Source organism: Thermobia domestica, chromosome 2 (genome assembly GCF_964235325.1).
Source record: "Thermobia domestica chromosome 2, izTheDome1.hap1.1, whole genome shotgun sequence".
Classification (NCBI taxonomy): domain Eukaryota; kingdom Metazoa; phylum Arthropoda; class Insecta; order Zygentoma; family Lepismatidae; genus Thermobia; species Thermobia domestica.
In genome coordinates, this window is record NC_137455.1 from 46,513,420 (window position 1) to 46,538,642 (window position 25,223).

General features: G+C 35.2%; 1 protein-coding gene and 2 non-coding genes across 5 annotated transcripts in view; 1 reads left to right on the plus strand and 2 right to left on the minus strand.

Annotated features, from left to right (window-relative positions):
• LOC145671617 (cysteine-rich secretory protein 2-like) overlaps nucleotides 1-25,223 on the minus strand; it is a 242,389-nt gene that overhangs the window by 68,831 nt on the left and 148,335 nt on the right. For all 3 annotated transcript variants that reach the window (XM_081740812.1, XM_081740820.1, XM_081740815.1), the window contains one exon: nucleotides 16,772-16,886. In XM_081740812.1, the coding sequence (XP_081596938.1) occupies nucleotides 16,772-16,886 (115 nt within the window). The remainder of the gene's footprint in view (nucleotides 1-16,771; nucleotides 16,887-25,223) is intronic.
• Nucleotides 603-674, plus strand: TRNAP-CGG (transfer RNA proline (anticodon CGG)). Its single transcript has one exon. It is a non-coding gene; the product is annotated as a tRNA-Pro (tRNA).
• Nucleotides 24,866-24,937, minus strand: TRNAP-UGG (transfer RNA proline (anticodon UGG)). Its single transcript has one exon. It is a non-coding gene; the product is annotated as a tRNA-Pro (tRNA).

Sequence of the window (25,223 nt, forward strand, 5' to 3'; positions counted from 1 at the left end):
AAAATTAAAGTATGTGCTTCTGGCCCAATTTCTTTGTTAGTATTGTCTGATGGAAGTAATCTACGTTTTGTTCTTGTTAATACCAATTAATAAGAAAAGGTCCAATTTCTTTATTAGTATTATCTTATGGAAGTAATTTTTTTTAATACCAATTAATAAGAAAAAGAGAAAAGTAAATACAAATCAATGTATCCATAAAGTTTGTGGGCGTGTGGGAGTTGCCCTTGAAATTTGGAGGGTAGTTTTTTTTCTTCTTCTTTCGTTTTATGGTACCGTGTGGTACTACAAAATGAGAAAGCTAGTGATGTACTGTACTGCTCTATTCGAATTTTGCAAATATTATAGTGCTTGACATTGAAATTAATTACAGGAAGTAAACAGAAAATACCGTTAAGTTGCGTAGGAGTTTCCTTACATAGAATGCCATTAAAAATCAATAATCCTGTAATTAATTAATCTCTTTGTGTACTTAAAAGCTGGTAAAAATTGCTTACTGGAATTTCATACATGCACACACATACACACAGAAAGAGAACTTGTTTTTCAATTATACTATGTGGAAATATGCTCGTAATTATATATGCAAAACGCCTGTTTCTCGTGGCTCGTTGGTCTAGGGGTATGATTCTCGCTTCGGGTGCGAGAGGTCCCGGGTTCAAATCCCGGACGAGCCCTTGCGTTTTTACTATGTAATATTTATAAAGTTAGACAGACCTCATAGGTAAGTACTTTAGTGTAATGTCGAAATAGTACGAGTAGCTAACTAGTAAGAGCTAATACGTCATCTTTACAGTTGATTCTGAAGGTTCCTATTTTCTCTCGTTTCAATAGCATAGCGCTAATCACTTTATCACTCGGTTACTCGTCTTTATCATTCGATTCCTGAAGAAATCCGAATCCGACGACAGTAAAAATCGTCAGATATTTTTCTGACAAAGGGAGATATTTTTTTCATGCTGCATTCTCTCGCAACACATAGCGAAGCAATAAAAAAAACATGTTTAGAAGAAATTGTATCAGTAAGCCAATTACTCCATTATTCTTTACGAATCGGATGATAAAAATAAATAAGTAATTAAGTGATAAAGAATAATGGGTAATTGTTATGGCTTTTTTTTTCTAAATATTCTTTAGTAATTATCTGCTCGCTCTGTTGCGAGAGAACGTATCTGAGAATGATTTGCCTTTGACAAAGCTTTTTATTTTATTTAATTATTTATTTTTATATCTCATCAGCTTTCGATTTCTTTGAAAAGACATTGGAAAAGAATTATTATAGGTATTCTGCCATTATTGGAAGCTGATTTGCCGCAACCGATAAGCTTCCATGATATTCTGCTAACCAATTTTGATATCGCTCATCAATTGTAGCCTCCTTCGCCCCCTCCCTCTCTTTCCTGCCACCATACCGTCTAGCACGTCCCTCATGATAGAGTTTATTCTTAGCCAATGTCCCAACCAGTTTCTCTTCCTCTCCTTAATAATATCCAAAACTGTTATTTTCGCCCCCAAAATTTCTAACACCCTCTTATTCATTTCCCGTTCGACCCAACTAATTCTCTCCATTCTTCTTCACACCCATATTTCGAAAGCTACCAGTCGTTTTTCATCATTTTTGTGTAATGTCCATGTTTCTGTCCCATTCAGTGCAATACTCCACACGGAGTATCTTATGGGTGCACTGAAATTGCGCAAACTTTTACTTCCTTATCTGTTAACACAGATAAAACCTTAATGAGCAGGCAATAAAAATTGAAAATTGCGCAAAAAATGTTGTGCAACGTTGCCATGATTACCATAACCATTTCAACTTATAAAAACAGTCAGCAAAACGCAAGTTGTTTTAGGAAAAAAATACAAACAATACAAAAAATACAAAATAATGGATGACTAGCATTTTTAGTTATCGTTATTATATAAATGATCCTTATATTTGCATTTGAATCAAAAAGAGCGAATTCGTCATGAAGAAACACGCTGAGTTTAGGAATTCATAGATAAACCATGAGAAAGCACGTGCGACATTTTTAAAAGCTGTAGAATTTAAATTCCAAGGATGAAATGTTCTGTAAATATATATAAACACGAAGGAATGGGTGTTTATAATTTTATTCCGGTGCAAAATTTCACACAATTTCCTGGAAATTGTTGTTGGCAACATAGGGTGGAAATTTGCGCAATTTCAGCACTTTCTGCTTCTCGTTAATAAGACATAGATTACAAAGATTATCAACGATCTAATCTTTAGAAAAAATTGAGCAATGTCGTTTCACCGTATCTTATGAGTCTTTTTCTCAACTCTTTAATTCAAAGTCCCACAAAATAATATTTTCTTCCTCCTAAAGGCTTCTTTCGCCATTCCTATCTTTGCTTTTATTTCACGTTTGCACTTCATATGTATATCATCACTAATAATACTACCCATTTATCTGAAACTACTCACCTAATAACTTCGAAATGAATTCCGTAATTTGAATACTGGTTTCAGTATCTTAATAACAGAATTACACTTTATTTTTGTCAAGAAAGCTGTATTCAAAATGAATCCAATAGTTCGAAAGCTTTTAACAAAGAGCATCATGGAGTGAATGTGCACTGTTTTTATAGACTATGCAGTACATTATGTTTTCTGTGTGGACTTTTTCTCGCTGAAGAAGTCAAATTACACACGAAATTTGAAACAAATAATATTGCGCTTTAAATAAATTATAAACTTTTTTGATGTTTTATTCGTGCTTTTTTTAAAATTTGAAGTGGTGTTTGGAAGAAGCATACTGCCTTATCAACAGGAATACAAACAATAATTCAATTAAACTCTACTAAGAAAGTAAAGATCACGTGAAATTTAATTTTGGTCCGGTAGATGCTGCCATCTAACGGCACGACGTGTAACTTCTTCTAGCCTGGATATTGATAGCATCCGTTACAGTAATCGTTACCTGTTAAGATGTTAACGGATTAACACTTTCAACGAATTCGCCCAAGATAATCCCTGTATTGCAAAAAAAAAAAGTTAAAAATTCTCTTTTGTTCAAGAATTATCGTGGGAAGTAACGGACAAATATGCTAACATTAGCGTGATCCTACAGTGATAGCAAGAAGTCGTGAAGCTTGACCTCAATCTACCGATTTCACCACACAACAAAACGCGAGGGTGTGTTCCGATCGTCAACTCTCAGCCATGAAATTTTGCCTGTGTCATCTTTCTTGTTATACGTAAAACATTTCCCGAAGATTCAGTGTTGACGGATTCCCACTAAGTTTCGTTCTATGTTTGTTGTTATTGTTGTTGTCCTTTTTATGTTTTCTCAATTGTTATTGTTATCTTTTAATTAATATAACTGTTATCGTTCGTTTTTTGTTTGTTTGTTTGTTTGTTCACCATGTCTTCAAAATTTAGCAGTGCAATTTTGCTGTTTCACGTTTTCATAAGTGCGTTTCGAAGGCAGCTTCACGAAAAATGAAATGAAATCTTTAAGTTTTACGTCCCACGATTATGCCAGCTAGGCCATAGGAGGTGACGATGATGAGAAATGGATGAAATGGCGGAATGAAGAAAGTGGGAGGAAACAGGAAAACCCGAGAAAACCCACGCACACGGTGTTTGTCTACCACAAAACTCGCTTGGCGCGAGCTGGGATCGAACCAAGGACCCCATGCAAAAGAGGTGAACGCTCTACTACTGAGCCTCCGCGGCCCCAGGCCGCTGTACGAATCGTGCGGAATTCTTCCGATATCTCACACACGTGATCCAAAGCAATTCTATGATTGGTGTAGAGCCCAGGCTTCATAAGTCATTGCTATCACCATAATAAAATATTAAAAACGTGGATTGAGCATCAAAATTTAATTTATTTTTATAAATATTGTGACAATTACGCTCACACACTCAATTAATTGTTCATATATTCAAATTAAAACATATTTATATAGAAATTCAATTTATTTTAAAAAGTCAAGGAAAATTTTATTTTGTTTCATTTAGCAGCCAAGCGAACCTCTTTCATTTGTCCCAGGTAAAGAAGTTTCTCTGCTTTTCAGAAAGAAAAAAAAACATAAGACGGTAACCGCACTAATAGACCACCCACCGTTCTACCTCGCCAGTCGATGGTATTGTTACTCCAGCCATACTGTCGCACTACCTAAGTACCTCGATATCGCAAATATCACGTCACAGACACACAGGAACCAAATTTTTTTATCTACAATCTTCGCAAGTGCTTATGAAACTCTTTAACATCACGTACTAGCCCAGAAGAGACGCTAGAAACCCAAGCCAAATTATCAACCAATTTTTGGGAAATGGTGTCACGAACTTAAAGCGGCGAATCAGAATCCGAAATTCAAAATTCACAAAGAGAAGAATGAAGCGTCTATTTTTTTTAAAAAAAATAAAGAAAGCTGGGAGAACGCCTACACGGAAGAGAGGTTACTCTAAGTCGACACTTCATCGTGAAAACATCACCAACACGCGATTCATAAGCATACGTCAACTCATATATACATACACACACATATATATATATATATATATATATATATATATATATATATATATATATATATATATATATATATATATATATATATATATATATATATATATATATATATATATATATATATATATATATTAAGTGTTTAAATTTCAGAAAAATGGCTAGCTAAAGACCCGTTAGCAGCCAGCTACTTAAACCACGCGTTATCCACAGCAACTTCGTCGTTACAAGATTATTTATACAAATATTTAAAACACCGACAGATAGACATAATTCTTATCATCTTACGGTAACGCTACATAATTGGTGATTTTGAAGTGAGTCTGTGATTCTATATACGTTGATTTCCCGCATAAAGTGCAAAGACAGGAAAAGTAGTGCGATGTATGGCGGATATATATATAAACTGTGCGAGTGAAATTTAAGTGCAGATGGATTTGATAAGTGACGCATCGTTGCATTTCAACAACATGGAGATGAAGGACGGAGACACGGGTTCGATCCCCGATACTCGAGACAGATGCCTTGCCACAGGAAGACCCAGACGCTTCAGACAAACGAGGACCTCTTCTCCGGGAGTTGAATCCAGAGGACAGCGGGGTCTGAGAAGGGACATTAGGAAGCATTGTGACGGTCAGTTAAGTACAGTGCAGTTTTCTTCTGAAGTGTGGAAATATAAGCGGAAAGACTTATTAAGGTAGGACAAAGTATTCTGCTATTTTCTTTATTGAAGAAGGACTATGGCCAATATTTCCGTGATTCGTGATCTCCATACTCACCTTTTCCTAGAAACTTCGGGACATTGTTTATTCATACGGAACTGTCCGTAAACATTTAGAGCATTTTTTTTTCTTTCTTTTTAAAAGAAGTAAACAAATAGCCTAATGCCTTGGTTGCATTTCCAAAATTAATTCACTGATATAGGAACTGTTAATTTCATTCTTGAATAAGTACCATAAAATTTTTGATTATTTTACTAGTGAAATTTGTATACATTGATTTGATCTTCAATCATGCATTTATTTGTAATCGTAATGTGTCAATATTTAGATCCTTGAAGCCGTCATTATAATCATTTATATGCAATCCAGTATTTATTTATATCAAGTATGGATTATTTCTCTTTTAAACATAAATCGCGTTTAAGATGTGTGAATGTAATGTAATTTCTGTTTTGAGTAAACTATGATTTAGCGTCAAAGTCTAGTTTTTCAAATTTTAACATTTGTATAGGTTGTGTTAGGGAAATATGTGTCAGAGCGGTAAACAGGCTTAATATGATTTTATTGTAACTTGTCAATTTTTATTATACTCATTCTTAAAAGAAACAATCAATATAAAGCTTCCAAAGACGTGCTATGTTGAGTAAGTTTCAGACAAATAAGTGTAAATACTCTTATCTCGTAATATCGTTAGAGTCTCATAAATAAGGTAAACAACTTAAGATACTCGAGTAAATCCCTTCGGAGGTACCTATCTGAGCAACGAACGCAGATAGGGTCCATAGCTATGGAGAAACGTGTATTCGCAAAATAAGGAATCAGTGAGAAAATCAGAAAGCGTCGACAATGTAATTATTTTGATCAATTGGCCAAATTATAATAATAGTAGTACTATATATATATATATATATATATATATATATTTCTGTGTAGTGCATTTGAATATGAAATATTTGTGTAGTTAGTGTTGTGTAACGATTTTTATTGTGAATGGTATTATTTTCCAACTGATATAGTATGTGTACAAAGCTATGTTTTGTTTATGCAAATCTTTTAATATTGAAAATTCATTAGAGTTCATTAGAAACAGTGCACTAAATTTTCTCAAAAGCATACTATCGCTTCTAAACTATTTCTCCAGTAAGTCTTGCAAGCAACCTAAACCATTAATTCTTTCATTCCGCAATCCGATTCTTAAACTTATTTCCATTTCTTTTATTAATAAAAAAAGGTAGTAACTGTGGGCGAATTACTTAATAGTCGTTTATGCCTAGGGGAAAAACAATAAATCATTTTGTTAATTAATATTCAGTTTAATAGAAATTTTTGTTTGTATAACTACGTCATGGTAATTATAAAGAATCGAATATTGTCAGTTTAGTTGAGTAGAAATAGATTGTTGCTAAATTTTACAGTCAAGATTGAATAATTTGAATATTACGTTGTACAGTGAAGAATGTGTTAAGAGAAATCATATTATTTGGTCAAAACAGTCAAAAGTCTGATTCATTTTCAGTAAAGTCAATTAATTCATTTTTTTTTGTAAATCCAAATTAACTTTTTTGTTGATTTTTGTAGATATCACCTTATTTCTCGTTAAATTTATTAAAAGTCTATTTAACGTTAGAACCAAAGCATTTATGTGGTTATCATTTCAAAGATATGCCTATTTCTTTAACCGGTATTAGCATACCTAGAAGAACTGAAAAAGTTGAAATACGGTTACATTGACCATCAGAAATTTTTATCTAAATTAACTCATTTTTTTTAAACTTTAAATTAAACTTTCCTTGTTTATTGCTTTTTAACTATTTTTGCTATCTCCACACACTTCGGTGACAGAGTGATAGTCAGTGTAGCCAACTGAGCAAGCCATTAGCGAAAAATCTTTCTTTCAGCTTTGCAGCTTGTGAGATTTTTGCTCCGCATGTTTAAATCACTTAACTATTAACTACGCACCTGTTTTCCTAGCGCCTTGGAGACACCGTTATGGGGAAAACAGGATCGATTAGACATTAGGTCATCTTTCGTTATATATACCATTTTTTTTAATTCCAAACCATCTTAGCAAAACGATATTTTTACTTTGGAGAACTGAAGTTCGAGCCCCGTGGAGTCAACTTCAATTCTCCAAACTCTCATTCATTTTTTTATTTCATTTGTGTAATAGGCAGATGAGTTGCCACACATCAATACCATTCACTTTTCAAGTACAAGGTCAGGTATTCATTTTTCTGATGCATATTAGGCTCATCCGTGAGTGCCTTAATTATTCGTTCTAGTTCAGATTAAATATGCAAATTAGAGATAAGGAATCGAATTCCGAAAACAATGCGTTTCATATTCTTCGTCGCCCGAATACGTAAGATCTGCTTATTCGTAATATCACGCAGTAATTCTATTTGGCAGCCCGAGCAGAAATTTTCCTTTAATTATTAGTTATTTTCAATCGTTGCAAAACTTAGCGCCCGAGACAATAACATTATCATTACAAAACTTGGCTTCCAATACAGGAACCACAGTGTTACAAGAAATGGCTTCCCGAACAGGGACCCGAATGCGTAGTTAATCTCATTTGAAGGACCAACATGCGTAGTTAATTTTATTTCAGGACCGAAAAGCGTAGTAAGCGTTAAAAAAAAAAAAAAATGTAGGAAATCTAGTTTGGAGAAGCATACATAGTAAATTTCGAACAGCGAACGAAAACAGTAATCAAGTCTATTCCGTAATACTAAAATTAAGAATGGGAAGCGTGATATGAAATTAGGTAACTTTGTATTCAAAGAATCATTATTTCGAGATTACCCGTAGGGAACGATTAAGCGTTCTACTCCCCCTCGCAACCAATTTTATTTCATTTCAGCACATGCGTAAAAAAAGAAAAAAAATAGTAATAATAATAATAATAATTGTTCCTACCTCATGTTTGTTTGTTGGTTTATGTGATTGGAAGAGAAAAAATACACCATTTTGTTTGTTTAAAAAAAAAGAGAAGAAAAGAAGGAAAGAAGAAAACAAAAAGGTAATGCACCAGGTAAGCGACTAATATAAATGAACATGCAAATTCTTGGCATATTGATGCATAAATGTAGCTAAGTGTGTTTCTAGTGAATAACATTAGTATTAACATAATTATATATTCATATATAGATATAGGTTTAGAATAGGTCAGATTTAATACTTTTATTTACACATGCATTTTATTACTTACATATTATTGTGTTTTAGACATGTTATCTGTTAATTAATACACTATTTGTATATACACATGAATATCCATATGAATATAGTAAAAAAAAAAAAAAAAAAAAAGAATGAACTAAGTTGTTGTGGAAAACGTGTGGTGATAAAGTAGCTTGGCATGCTACATTGATGAAATAGTAATATTTTTGCGTATTAAGGTGAACTTAGAGTACGAAATTTAGAGTGATTGACAGCATAGGTCAGACAATTAGAATTCATTTTAGACAAATTTTAATAAGAATTATTCTGACAATCCAGTTATTTAAGTCTACTTGCAGATGCCACAGTTGAGGCCATCTACCTTGAGGCAACGACCAAGAAACAGGATGTCTGCAATGGAAGAAGCACAACGTTGTCGCACGTGTGGACGTGACCTATGGGAACAGGATTTGGATCCCACGGATGAGGCTCGAAATTGTCCCGAATGTGGTGACCAGAGGGATACAAGTCCAGTTATGGAAAATGATGTCACTCAAGGAAGTAGAGACAACATTCAACAGCATCACAGGACGAACAGCACTAATGGCGATTTTCAGGAATCTCTTCTATCAGCGTTACAATCAGCGTTACATGAGTTCATGAGACAACAAAAAGAAGAAAACAAGAAAAACGAAGAATTTAGAGAAGAACAGAGGAAGAATATAGAAGAACAGAACAAGAAAAACGAAGAATTTAGAGAAGAACAGAGGAAGAATATAGAAGAACAGAGGAAGAATATAGAAGAACAGAACAAGAAAAACGAAGAATTTAGAGAAGAACAAGATAGAAAACTTGACAAGCTCATGGAAAAACAAGACCATTTGGCAGAAGACCTCTCGAGGAAACTACAGGAGCAAGCCAGGAGGCTGGACGAACACGAGAAGTCAAACAAGGAAGCGCTGGAGGACTTCAAGCGCACCATCTCCCAAAGTCTGGAGGAACAGAGAGAGCGGCAGCACAGGCAGTTGCAGGAGACAGAAGAACGTCTCACGGCACAAGCTGGCCAAATGGAAGAGAGGATGGTCAGGCAAATGGAGGAAAGGCAGGGACAGGTCCTAGAAGATATGCAGCGCATGCGGATGGACTTGGAGACGCAGACCCAAGCACAAAGGATAGAGCTGCAGACAAGGATGGAGAATATTGAACATTCTATGACTGTACGACAAGAGGAGCTAATAGAGAGCCTCACTAATCAGAGCACCAGGATTGAGGAACTCCGACAAATCCAAGATGTCGAACGGGAGAAAGCAGGAGCTATTCAGCAGACGGTGGACCAACTGACAGTATCCCTAACGGAGAAGATGTCCGAGTTGGTAGAAAGGAGAGTTGGGGAAGCAGTAAGAAACATACCTCAACCCGCCTTCTCAGGAATGGAACCACCTCGAAGGACTCCGACGCCTCCGGTTTCAAATCCAATTTTAGAAGACCTCAGTCAAGGGAATCAGGAGAGTGGAAGATCTGTGGACTCTCACGCTAGCTGCAGAAGTTTTCTTCGAGCTCCTAAAATAGATGAATTGCCATCGTTTGACCCGGACACGGATGTGGGACTGCCATCAACCTTCCTTGAGCGGTTGTTGGATGACTGCAGGCTATACGGAATAGCGCAGGAAGAACTTCTCCACATAATTCCACGTATCCCACGTGGAGCAGCAAAGATGTGGATAGGCAATTACATCCAACAGTTCAGAACTTTTGAAGACTTCCGTCGTGCCTTTCTGAGGAATTTCCAAAGCGAAGCCATTATTCAGCGAAAGCTCACTCGCCTCAGAAACACACGCTATAGGGCTGATTCACGTAAGTCCCTGCGTGAATTCTTTTGGGAGCAAGTCAAGGCGTTCCGGGAACTAAGTCCTTCTATGTCAGAAGCGGAAGTTCTCTCAAACGTGAAGAACATGTTACCGTTACGTATCCAAAGGCAGCTCATCGGAGTTCAGCTGGAGGACACGGAGCAACTGTCAATGATCCTCTGGGACAGCGAAGAGCTGGACAGGATAGAGAGTTTCCAGAGAGACCGAAATGCCCAAAGGAATAACAGGGGTACGACAGGCCAACGGAGAGTACAGCATGTGCGTAGGCAGTCAACGGAGGAAACCGTATATAGGGACTCCAGAAATAGAAGACAACGGTACCATCCTTATCGAAGAGAGGACAATCGATTGCGCAACACTCACCAGCCATCACAGCGGACTGATGAAGACAGTTCCGGCAGCGAGAGAAGTACAGGAGCACCGACAAGAGGTCACGCGCAGCGCCGTTTCCGCCGCGATCAAAGAAACAGAGGAGACAGGCCAAGAAATGAAGAGAGACAAGTCCGACAAGTGACCACACATCGAGGGAACAGCTCGGAGCGAAGAGGTCACACCAGAGGAAACAATCGTGGGTCACGAGGGAGAGGTAGCAGTACACCAGACAGCATCAATGCTACCAACCCACTGGTCCTGCAGGCAGAGCAGCAGCAGGAAAACTAAAAATTGACCTGCAACGGTCCAGGTTCGAGTCGAGGCTACGTGACAGCTTGCTGGAAAACAGACTAAGATACACAATGGCATGAAAACTAATGGAAGCCCAGAAATACAATGATTGTAGGCAAGAAGTAAAGAAAAATTGTAAGAAGATACTGCAAGAAAAGTATAAGTCAAGAATAAAGTAGTAGCGCGAAGAAAGAAAACTTAGCAGGAAACTGATGAAAGAAATATAAGAGAATTTTGTTTATGGCATAGCTCAGTTGAATGTACTGCATCTCTTATCCAAGCGGCTAACCCTAGAAGATAAATACAAATAATAAGAAGATGAACTATATGGAAGCATAATGCCCAGAAATGAATTTGTTTACCAGCATTTGTTTTAACTTTATTTCAGATATCGGATGTGAGGCAATCAAAATTACAGAGGAAGATTGGAAAAAGATGTTCACCAATGTGCGCAACCCAGCATTGAAACCGGCCCAGGAGATGTAATTTTTGTTATGCACGAAGAAGTGCCTGTATACGGAGCAATCGGTAGAGATGGATTCCCGATTTGAGCTCTCTGAAGTGGAGTTTTGCGTTTAGAGCAGAGACTCAACGCACCCCTTCTCCTTGGTGAAGATACCTGCGAAAACGCGCCGAGCCTAAGAATAGTGAGCTACGGGCAGCGAGCAGATGACAAATCCACCAAGATGTTTGCAAGTTCCCACAATTGGATGTTCGCGACATGGAACTTTGCCTTAATCATTTTACTCTCCTTATATTTTAAAGTTATGGTACTGAAGATGAATCATGGCCGAAGAATAAAAGCAAAAGTGCGAGCAGTGGCTTTGCCCTCGCACATGGAGGAATTGAAGCTCCATGCCACCCTCTGTAACCCATGCTCTCTTTCCCGATGATACAAGACGCTGAGAATTATATAATATTGTTGTTTTGTTGTTTTGTTACCTAGGGCAGCCAGAACTTTGGAAGAAATAGAAGAAGTTGTATCCCGCGCAGAGAAATTAAAGAAGAACTCCAAGAGACGATGAAGAATAAGGTCATATTATTTAAAACATGCCTCATAAGCTTGTGTCCAGCAGCTTGAACTGATCACCAACTCAATACCTGAGACCTCTCATCTAGATTGAGATTATCTCTCTCAGCATGCACGAAATTTTAACATTAGGGTTCGGATTTTTGGTGAATTTATAAATTGTCTTCTTCAACATAGATTAGGGTTAGGATTTTCATGTATTTGTACTTTTTGTCAGAATTTGAACTTTTATATTTATCAAATGTTACTTCTCCTTAGATGCAGCCGTGCTTCACTCTGTTGCAGCACTTGCTACATCTTGGGAGGGGGGTATTGTGACAATTACGCTCACACACTCAATTAATTGTTCATATATTCAAATTAAAACATATTTATATAGAAATTCAATTTATTTTAAAAAGTCAAGGAAAATTTTATTTTGTTTCATTTAGCAGCCAAGCGAACCTCTTTCATTTGTCCCAGGTAAAGAAGTTTCTCTGCTTTTCAGAAAGAAAAAAAAACATAAGACGGTAACCGCATTAATAGACCACCCACCGTTCTACCTCGCCAGTCGATGGTATTGTTACTCCAGCCATACTGTCGCACTACCTAAGTACCTCGATATCGCAAATATCACGTCACAGACACACAGGAACCAAATTTTTTTATCTACAATCTTCGCAAGTGCTTATGAAACTCTTTAACATCACGTACTAGCCCAGAAGAGACGCTAGAAACCCAAGCCAAATTATCAACCGATTTTTGGGAAATGGTGTCACGAACTTAAAGCGGCGAATCAGAATCCGAAATTCAAAATTCACAAAGAGAAGAATGAAGCGTCTATTTTTTTAAAAAAAAATAAAGAAAGCTGGGAGAACGCCTACACGGAAGAGAGGTTACTCTAAGTCGACACTTCATCGTGAAAACATCACCAACACGCGATTCATAAGCATACGTCAACTCATATATACATACACACACATATATATATATATATATATATATATATATATATATATATATATATATATATATATATATATATATATATATATATATATATATATATATATATATATATATATATATATATATATATATATTAAGTGTTTAAATTTCAGAAAAATGGCTAGCTAAAGACCCGTTAGCAGCCAGCTACTTAAACCACGCGTTATCCACAGCAACTTCGTCGTTACAAGATTATTTATACAAATATTTAAAACACCGACAGATAGACATAATTCTTATCATCTTACGGTAACGCTACATAATTGGTGATTTTGAAGTGAGTCTGTGATTCTATATACGTTGATTTCCCGCATAAAGTGCAAAGACAGGAAAAGTAGTGCGATGTATGGCGGATATATATATAAACTGTGCGAGTGAAATTTAAGTGCAGATGGATTTGATAAGTGACGCATCGTTGCATTTCAACAACATGGAGATGAAGGACGGAGACACGGGTTCGATCCCCGATACTCGAGACAGATGCCTTGCCACAGGAAGACCCAGACGCTTCAGACAAACGAGGACCTCTTCTCCGGGAGTTGAATCCAGAGGACAGCGGGGTCTGAGAAGGGACATTAGGAAGCATTGTGACGGTCAGTTAAGTACAGTGCAGTTTTCTTCTGAAGTGTGGAAATATAAGCGGAAAGACTTATTAAGGTAGGACAAAGTATTCTGCTATTTTCTTTATTGAAGAAGGACTATGGCCAATATTTCCGTGATTCGTGATCTCCATACTCACCTTTTCCTAGAAACTTCGGGACATTGTTTATTCATACGGAACTGTCCGTAAACATTTAGAGCATTTTTTTTCTTTCTTTTTAAAAGAAGTAAACAAATAGCCTAATGCCTTGGTTGCATTTCCAAAATTAATTCACTGATATAGGAACTGTTAATTTCATTCTTGAATAAGTACCATAAAATTTTTGATTATTTTACTAGTGAAATTTGTATACATTGATTTGATCTTCAATCATGCATTTATTTGTAATCGTAATGTGTCAATATTTAGATCCTTGAAGCCGTCATTATAATCATTTATATGCAATCCAGTATTTATTTATATCAAGTATGGATTATTTCTCTTTTAAACATAAATCGCGTTTAAGATGTGTGAATGTAATGTAATTTCTGTTTTGAGTAAACTATGATTTAGCGTCAAAGTCTAGTTTTTCAAATTTTAACATTTGTATAGGTTGTGTTAGGGAAATATGTGTCAGAGCGGTAAACAGGCTTAATATGATTTTATTGTAACTTGTCAATTTTTATTATACTCATTCTTAAAAGAAACAATCAATATAAAGCTTCCAAAGACGTGCTATGTTGAGTAAGTTTCAGACAAATAAGTGTAAATACTCTTATCTCGTAATGTCGTTAGAGTCTCATAAATAAGGTAAACAACTTAAGATACTCGAGTAAATCCCTTCGGAGGTACCTATCTGAGCAACGAACGCAGATAGGGTCCATAGCTATGGAGAAACGTGTATTCGCAAAATAAGGAATCAGTGAGAAAATCAGAAAGCGTCGACAATGTAATTATTTTGATCAATTGGCCAAATTATAATAATAGTAGTACTATATATATATATATATATATTTCTGTGTAGTGCATTTGAATATGAAATATTTGTGTAGTTAGTGTTGTGTAACGATTTTTATTGTGAATGGTATTATTTTCCAACTGATATAGTATGTGTACAAAGCTATGTTTTGTTTATGCAAATCTTTTAATATTGAAAATTCATTAGAGTTCATTAGAAACAGTGCACTAAATTTTCTCAAAAGCATACTATCGCTTCTAAACTATTTCTCCAGTAAGTCTTGCAAGCAACCTAAACCATTAATTCTTTCATTCCGCAATCCGATTCTTAAACTTATTTCCATTTCTTTTATTAATAAAAAAAGGTAGTAACTGTGGGCGAATTACTTAATAGTCGTTTATGCCTAGGGGAAAAACAATAAATCATTTTGTTAATTAATATTCAGTTTAATAGAAATTTTTGTTTGTATAACTACGTCATGGTAATTATAAAGAATCGAATATTGTCAGTTTAGTTGAGTAGAAATAGATTGTTGCTAAATTTTACAGTCAAGATTGAATAATTTGAATATTACGTTGTACAGTGAAGAATGTGTTAAGAGAAATCATATTATTTGGTCAAAACAGTCAAAAGTCTGATTCATTTTCAGTAAAGTCAATTAATTCATTTTTTTTGTAAATCCAAATTAACTTTTTTGTTGATTTTTGTAGATATCACCTTATTTCTCGTTAAATTTATTAAAAGTCTATTTAACGTTAGAACCAAAGCATTTATGTGGTTATCATTTCAAAGATATGCCTATTTCTTTAACCGGTATTAGCATACCTAGAAGAACTGAAAAAGTTGAAATACGGTTACATTGACCATCAGAAATTTTTATCTAAATTAACTCATTTTTTTTAAACTTTAAATTAAACTTTCCTTGTTTGTTGCTTTTTAACTATTTTTGCTATCTCCACACACTTCGGTGACAGAGTGATAGTCAGTGTAGCCAACTGAGCAAGCCATTAGCGAAAAATCTTTCTTTCAGCTTTGCAGCTTGTGAGATTTTTGCTCCGCATGTTTAAATCACTTAACTATTAACTACGCACCTGTTTTCCTAGCGCCTTGGAGACACCGTTATGGGGAAAACAGGATCGATTAGACATTAGGTCATCTTTCGTTATATATACCATTTTTTTTTAATTCCAAACCATCTTAGCAAAACGATATTTTTACTTTGGAGAACTGAAGTTCGAGCCCCGTGGAGTCAACTTCAATTCTCCAAACTCTCATTCATTTTTTTATTTCATTTGTGTAATAGGCAGATGAGTTGCCACTCATCAATACCATTCACTTTCCAAGTACAAGGTCAGGTATTCATTTTTCTGATGCATATTAGGCTCATCCGTGAGTGCCTTAATTATTCGTTCTAGTTCAGATTAAATATGCAAATTAGAGATAAGGAATCGAATTCCGAAAACAATGCGTTTCATATTCTTCGTCGCCCGAATACGTAAGATCTGCTTATTCGTAATATCACGCAGTAATTCTATTTGGCAGCCCGAGCAGAAATTTTCCTTTAATTATTAGTTATTTTCAATCGTTGCAAAACTTAGCGCCCGAGACAATAACATTATCATTACAAAACTTGGCTTCCCATACAGGAACCACAGTGTTACAATATCTTCGAAAAATTATGCGGAATATGTAATGTTACGTTTATTTAAATTATTACACGTATCATTTTATGCTAATTTTTATAGTTCCTCAGGGAAAACTAGATACAGTATGTATTTAATAATACCTTTGATAGACTGTAAAAAGCATCATACACTAGAAACTTAAATTTTGTCCGGCAGATGTCAACCACTGGAGGATGTCTGGTGCCATCTGACGGCGAATGTGTAACTTCTACTATATTTATTTCAATGGTAGAGATTAAGATATGGATAAATGCGGTTAAAGTCACCATTAACTTCTACTACCTTTATTTAAATGGGATATCGGTAACCACCATTAAAGTCACCGTTACCCATGAAGATGTTAATGGATTAGCTCAATTAACGAACTCTGCCGCGATAATCGCTCTCGCTATCTATTGAGAAAAAATAATTAAAAAAATTGCTTCCGTTTAAGAGTTATCTTGCGGAGTAGCGGACGTAATAATATAACAATATTATAAGTCCCACTTATATGACTCTAAATTTATTAAAAGTAATAATAAAGCGAGTATAATATGTTGAGAAAAAAGTAACTACGAAAAAAAATATCTGAAGATTGCACATAGTTCTCAAGGTGTTCAACAGATGTCAGCACTTACTTCTGTCAGTTTTCCAGTAGCGCCGCACTGTTTTAGTGTTGTCTGCTTGAATGAATGCAAGGAACACAAGGCACCATAGCAAGATCATCTCACGGTCCATATTCTGCAGCTTTGGCTGTAAAAATAAATAAAAGCAATCAGTGAATCAATGAAGTAAAAAGATACATATATACAGGTATTTTTAGTAGCTAACGTCAAAAAGTATGAAGTGTAACTAGAGGTGCACACAGTGACGACGCCAGCTTTAATTTTGGGGTGGAGGAATCGAATGGGCAGAGATGCTTGTACCGGCTAGCTTTTTTTAAAAAAAGAGAAAATAATATTTTTAATATTACTCGGCTTACATTTCAATACAACATGTCTAGGGGGCAGTCGGGGAGCGGACGATACTACTGGGAGTGCCCGTCTTCCTTCCCCCTCTAGTGTCGTCGCTGGTTGGATCCACGAAAGAGATCTACCGGGTTCGGATTCTCCCAAAACTTAATAATTGTTTTTAATACTTGTGTTTTGGCTGTACTGACACACATTCATGGGGGCTCCACCCGGTTTGAACCCCGTTCAATCTTAGTTACTCTTACTCTACAGATGCGGAACGCGGTGGTTCAGTTGTAGGGCCACTGGTCCCTGGTTCGATCCCAGTTCGCGCCAAGTGAACTTTGTAGCGGACAAACACCGTATGCGTGGGTTTTCTCGGGGTTCTCCTGTTTCCTTCCACTTCCTTCATTCCACTGTATCATTTATTTCTCATCATCACCGTCTCCTTTAGTGTAGCCAGCATAAACGAAGGACGTAAAACTCAAAGATTTTTCTTACTCGACAGACATTTGTACACTTTCTTAATAAACCTATACTTGCTTTAGCAGAGAAATAATTCACATGGCTTAAAGATTTTATCTTACGCTGTATCTGCACTCTTCCTTTTCTTATAAAAACAAAGTTCTATCAGGTTTTTTTTCTGAAAATGTATATAGAAGGACTTAAAAATTGTTTATCGTGTTCTCAGGTATTGAATAATCCTAGTTTAATACTACATAGACTTGTGCCTTAACTACAAAGTTGGCAGTTTCTCTATCTTCAGGAACTCATACATACTTTATTTTATTTTATTTTATTTATTTATTTTATTTTATTTTATTTTATTTTATTTTATTTTATTTTATTTTATTTTTATTTTTATTTATTTATTTATTTATTTATTTATTTTGAGGAACGGGATAGATGGGGAAAATCCCCTTTTCACTCTAATTCATATCTCTCTTACGAGTGAAATGAACTTCCTTGCTAAGGAATTTCTGTTTCCTTCTCGTTAAGTCTTCAATCCGGCGAAATTAAAATACCGCTAATTTTACAGTAATTATGTGATATCTTGAAATAGATAAAAGATAATCGAAATGTGGAACAAGAGCGCCCTAGACAATATTATTTTACATGAGAAACCGTTATCACGACTCACTTATCTGCTTTCGATTTCGAGCCATTTTGAAAATCGGCATTTATTTTCGCGTTTCTAAACAGCTGAAAACGGAAAGCCGCTAGATGACTTGTGATAACGGTACCTCACACCAAATAATATTGTCTAGGGCGCTCTTGTTCCATATTTCAGTTATCTTTTATCTATTTGAAGATATCAGATAATTACTGTAAAATTAGCGGTATTTTAATTTCGCCGGGATGAAGACTCTTAAGCTTATTTTTAGTGCGATTGTGATTTATGACCTGATCCATTGAACACTTGTAAGAAGAAAATAGCCACAGAATTAAAAATTTGAGTTTTATCTTGGATGTATTTCCTTCTCTCACCTTTGACTCTACATTAAAAAGAAGAATAAGAAGATTTTTTTTTAAAAAAAAAAGAACAATGGTTGAAATATTTGTTAGTAAGTTGCAGCAACCAGGTTAAAAATATCTAACCATGGATCTTGAAACATGTCACGGTCATGTAAAAATTCTGTTGCACCAAGCGCGTTCATTGTTGAGACTGGTTCAGTTAGCTCTTAAACTCAGACCATATTTGAACGAGCAATGTCAAAGGTTAAGAACCAGTGACTTCAAGTTAGAAAATGTCTGTCGAGGCGAGGCTATGAAAATGGTGCGTATGAGAGATTTCATTACTTTTAAAATGTGAATAAAGTGTAGTAATAATTGCTAATTATTAACAAGTTTTATGTACTAGCAAAATAATTTAAATAAAGTTAATACTACATAACGCACAAATGGTTATGAAGGCACTCAGGCTAAAACTTTTCTCTCTTCGTTCTACAATATATTTCGAACTGAAATCACAGAACTGTGATCGTAGAAAAGTTGTATTCACCAAATACTGTATTTTTTTCTCTCTTTTTGACGCTGTGAACACTTTCACATACTCATGGCTCCATAATTAAACACCTCTCATATTGTTTGTCGTAGACGCTAATTTGAATCTCCGTAGGAACTGCGGTTCGGATACCAAATTAAATTCTAGATCCATTTCTTATTAATTTCTAAGAGTTACCTGGGCCAATTCCGTATGAACGGGAATCAGAACAATGGTTACAGAGTTTTGAGTGTACAACCTATTCCAACTACATTTTTAAACTATGAATTAGGTATATATTCATTATCGCTAATAATATCTACATATCTGTCTTTAAAGGTTATTCTGGATCTCACACCTATCGAAACCTAGAAATTACCAAAAATGACGTTATGGAACTTACAATTTATGGAATATTACTCACTGACCCTGATTAAGTCACTGCATAAATTTCATGAACTTATAAAAACATAAATAAAACTTTAATAAAATGAAGAACTTGAAGAACTTATTTAACATCACATAAAACTTATTTATTAACAAGAAGACGATGATAAATCCAAATAAACAATCCGATGAGTAAAAACAGAAAATATAATTAGAACCCAGAAGAAATTCTAAAACAATAGAAGGGTATTTTAGCCCAGAAAACCACACTACAACCTTTATAGAACTTACTTTACAGTTCAAAGTTAAGCACCTTTTATTATTATTATTATTATTATTATTATTATTATTATTATTATTATTATTATTATTATTATTATTATTATTATTATTATTATTATTATTATTAATTTTGAATCCTGATTTCTACTTTTTAAACTCTTCTGCGGCTATCAAAATTGTAAATTATAGGCTTTGACCTTATATTTCTTCCTAAGATATGTATTATGATGCACCTACACAATTTGCTGATTTTACTTTACACAAATACTTCACGTAAGAAACAGATTTCATTGTATTAAAGAATACAATAATGTTTATTTAAAATACATTGAAAAGCTTGTTTTAGATCAGATTAGTGACTTCTAATCAAGGTATGTTTTAAAATTAGCTTGGGGAAACTTTTTTTTATTTTTTTTTTTTACTAACATTGAAATGAATGAAATGAAATGAAATCTTTAAGTTTTACGTCCCACGGTTATGCCGGTTAGGCTAAAGGAGACGGTGATGATGAGAGATGAGTGAAATGGTGGAATGAAGAAAGTGGGAGGAAACGGGAGAACCCCGTGAAAACCCACGAGCACGGTGTTTGTCCACCACAAAGTTCACTTGGCGGAGGCTGGGATCGAACCCGGGACCCCAAGCACCAGAGGTGAACGCTCTACCACTGAGCCACCGCGCCCCCCTTTACTAACATTGACTCTGGCATTCTAGACAGTACATATATTGCCAATTTCTTATCTTGTCTCCAGGTGTAGAATTTGAAGCTATACGTAGATGGTTTAGATAAATATGCAAAGCATCTCCTGCAGACAGGACTCCATATTACCATAAAGTTGCTCTACTGCTTCTCATATATCACTACAGGGGATGTCCAATACAGTTTTTTTAAATAGTTTTATTTTGTTATATCTTATTTCTCTGACTCGTTGTATCTTTGTCCGGTCCCGATTACTTGGACATCCCTTTCCTTTCCAAATATGTATGTAAGATGAAAGCAAGAGTTAAGAACAGAAGTTATTCCAAAACATCAAAGCATATGATAAACGATCTCTTAAAACTTCCATACTTGTTCCCTTGTCCCATTTGGAGGTTCTTGTGTGTATCCCATTATCATGGTGGGCAAGTCTCATGTTTTGTTCAGCGACTGTTGAACTCGAAATAAGAAAAGATATGTTAACAACTTATATTAGATCGGATATATATCTCCCAAACAAAATTGTGAGATCGTATATTGTCTGGACATACTCCTGTGTATACTACTCCTACTATAAATTTGTTGGAAGAATGGTTCTGCAGTGTATAAACAGTGAATTGACCAGACAAGACTGGAAGAATGAAAATAGAAGAAAAAACAAGAATATAAGGTATAAATATAGATCTTTCACTTTAATGTTCATGGAAACGATACATCTTGAACTACAAATAAGTATGGAATACCATATTAACTTGTTAGTTCTTATTTCTGACTCAAAATTACGATTGTTTATACCGTTCGATTGTCAGAAACATTGAACAAGAAACGAAATTATTTCGAACGAACAAAACACGAACTTTGACTTAGTGACGCAAAACGAGCTTCAGGGTAATACATATCACCAAAAAAGTAGAACAGTAAATTGTTAACTTCCCATCTCCAGCATACAAATTGTCTCATATCTTTGGTGATTTGATTTTATGAGTTTATAAGGGCTGGCAATACAGGGTGTTCATGAACTGCACTGACCAACTATAACAGGTAATTTCTCATATCTAAATAAATAAATAAAAAAGTTCATATAAACCTATGATGAAAAGTGCATAGCTTTATAACTAGAGCTGTTCTAAAGTATGAACAAAATACATTGGAACATGTGTCACTTTGGACACGAGAAACCGTTGAATGACTGTCCATACCAGCGTAATGAAAGTGACACATATACTATCCAAAAATGGTTTCAGCGTTGTGCAATGGGTACGCAAGGGATTCCTCACAGAGCATAGTTCCCAAACATACTCCCAACAGAATTCTAAGATTAGCCTGACTTACTAAAAATAATACAAAATTTACCATTTTTCTTTTGCTTGTTTTTCATAAGTGAAAGGAGATAATGAAATGTAACTTACCACAATCATAGATAATGTTATTCTACAACAGAAAATATGAACCTGAAGAATTTTCAGTGTTGCCAGAATAACATTTTCCTCAAAATCTAAGTTAAGGTAGAGACTAGAGGAAAGAACTCAACTGCATTTGATTACGTATCACGTTGTTTAGGAGTCCTGTGAACTACTTTTTAAATAACATTATTATTTAATTTTAATAACTGTATGTAAAAACTATTTTGTTTATCTATTACAAACTAAATACAACCAATATTTAAAAAATAGTTCACAGGATTTGATATGTAATCAAATGCAGTTGAGTTCGTTCCTCTAATCGCTGGCTTAACTTAGATTTTTGGGGAAGTGCTATTCTGGCAATACTGTAATTTCTATAGATTGCAACACTGAAAATTCTTCAGGTTCATATTTTCTGTTGTAGAATAATATTATCTATGATTGTGGTAACTTGCATTTCATTATCTCCTTTCACTTATGAAAAACAAGCAAAAAAATGAGCTGCACATATCCTCATGCTTGGAGTAACGCGAGCTACGATGTGGTTTTTTAAGCTTTTGGACGAGCCTAGCTCTCGAAAGGCACGCACTTTTCTCCGCATATTCTCATAAACTTTTTTCCTTATTTTGATGTGAGCAATCATCTTATACAGTTTATCGGTATAGTTCATGAACATCCAGAATAATATACTGTATATATAAAAAATCTTCTGTACACTATCATGAAGAAAGTACATTCTCATTTATTTATTCAATTTTAAATCTTTTATCTTTTAGCATCAGATAGGCAAGCGATAGAGCAGTTAGCAATATCATTTAGCAACAGGCAGACAAGCGATAGAGTAGGTAGTGATATCTTTTAGCATCATACAGGCAAATAATAGCGCAGGTAGCGATATCTTTAATCATCAGGCAGACAAGCGATACCGCAGGTAGTGACATTGATTAGCGTGACGCACAGATTGAGATTTTACTATTGAGTATTAGAATGCTTCTATACGCGCTACCCTTAATCCTAATTCCTTATTTGTCCCTTAAATCAGAGGAGAAAGTAACTTGCCACCCTTCTCCTGTTCTACTGGCTTAGTGACTTCATCTGGATCAGCTTGACAGATGGGCTAAACCCGTCATCAAGTAGAATACCCACACATAGACAGGAAACGCTGATCGTGCGTTTCTTTTCTTCGCTATTCGGTGTATTTGTAGGCATTGTGCATTATATGAAACCAGTCTACTTCCAGATTCCCAACTTTGAGCACAGATCCAGGACAACTAAATTCCTTTATGATCAAAGATCCAGGAAACTATAATCTTATCTATCGTAAACTATTCTCAGAAGAGAGAAATTATGCACTTGAGTATCTACTACAAGATTTAATAGATATTAAAACACTAAAAGTGTTGTGTGATGTTTTTATGAAACTAGTTTTCCTAACATCCAAAGATTATTACTTCCGTCTGGAAGAACAAATTGGGACGGGCGGGAGAAAGAAGCTTAGCAACGTTCCAGTTGAAGGCCAACCATGTTTACAATCTCTAGTCTCAATGCCAATCTATGTAGCGAAGATCAAGGCAAAGATAGGTCACATGATGTAGGTTGGTAGGTCCAAATATCTTTCATTCATCACATTATGTGCGGTACTACATACAGTATATAAAAAAGTGTAGTCTCCTCCCACTCTCCATATTAATAAATCGCTTCCGCCTGTTCAACATTAACGTGTATCTATATATGCGACCGAAAGAACTGCTGTGTTTCTAATTTGTTTCGAGCGACTGGCCTGCCAATGACACCTCAAATGTTTTTCTAGCTCTTCGGTTGATGGGGATAACACTCTGTCCTGTGCTATTTACACTAAAGAAAATAAGGAGGGGGAGAGCGCGCGAAACACACACGAGAAATGATCCTTTGATCAAGTGTTACGTAATAGATATCCGGTATGTCTGATAAATATACGGTTCTTCCTGGTTAATGATGGGTAACGCGGATTGCGAGAAAGAAATCAAGGTATTTTAAAAGTAAAATCAAAGTAATGTTAGCATTTAGTCATCTTAAAGTGAAATTAAATGTGTAGCAATTTTAATGAAGTTCTTTTTTCTTCTTCTTCTTAATGCAAGTTTCAAGGAGTACGCTAGTAGAGCATATACACGTCTATTCAGAAGGGTTTCTGCCTGTTACACCTAAAGCCATCCCAAGCTCGGTCCCTGTTACTTTCTCATCCAAAATCTTTTCTATCATTACTCATATATTTCACCAATTATTTTATTATCAGCCTCCTTTAATCTACACGACCATTAATCAGAAGTCATTAAACGAAATATTTAATTTAATTTAATTTAATTTACTTAAGTTACAACAGTATCGCAATTTATATTTGAGTATTTAACACTACTAAGCATGGCCACCAAATTCATGGGAGTTTGTCCTACTCTTGCGCTTGATTCACCTTGCCTCCTTCTTTACTTCAAGTTTATATCAGTTGGCGTGGGAGACCCGGGTTCGATTCCTGGAGGGAGCTCATGTCATTTGGATTCCATATTAATCAGTAGGTCGACGTTTCATATAGCCTCGCTGCTAAACAGAACGTTAAACTCAAAATCAAAATCACCTTGCTGGACAAACGAACGTAATTTAGGACAAGAGAGAGAGTGTGTGTGTGTTCCTTCTTTGTGTAGTGTTTAATTCAGAATTCGGAAATCTTAGAAACGTTACCTATTTGACGAAACAAGTGTTTAAATTCGCTGACTGTATCGTTAATAGCTCAGATCGTAGAACAGATTTGTGGGCACATATTCGAACATTTTGTAATTTGCGTGTTGTATGCAGCCTCACTCAGCTAAAGTTTGCATTTCAAAGATAGTGCCTACTATAATCTTATCATCAGAAGCTCATGTGTTTAATAAGCAAGATCACACAAAAGAAAAAAGAAAACGCCCAAAATATATGCAAACAAGCAAATATAAGTTATTGTTCCTAACATCATGCCTCTTTTTGATTAATGTATTTATAGTATTAACAATGTAAAAACACATGGGCTCGTCCGGGATTTGAACCCGGGACCTCTCGCACCCAAAGCGAGAATCATACCCCTAGACCAACGAGCCGCTCTGTGTATGTTTTCAATGACATACATGAAGAAATACATTTTTCAGAGAGAAAGTATGTAAGTACAAGATAGTAGATCTGCAAGAGATAGCATGTAATATGGCAAAAAGTATGTTTTTACACGTGACTCGTAATTCTTCTAAACTAGACCCAAAAGCCAATCCATAGGATTTTGTGGGGAATTTGCCCCCTCTGCACTCTCGAAATAGGGATAAAAAGGTTTTTTTTTTTTTTTTTTTAGGATGTTAGAAAGATTAAATTTTGAAAGTTTCTTCCGATTTGGAC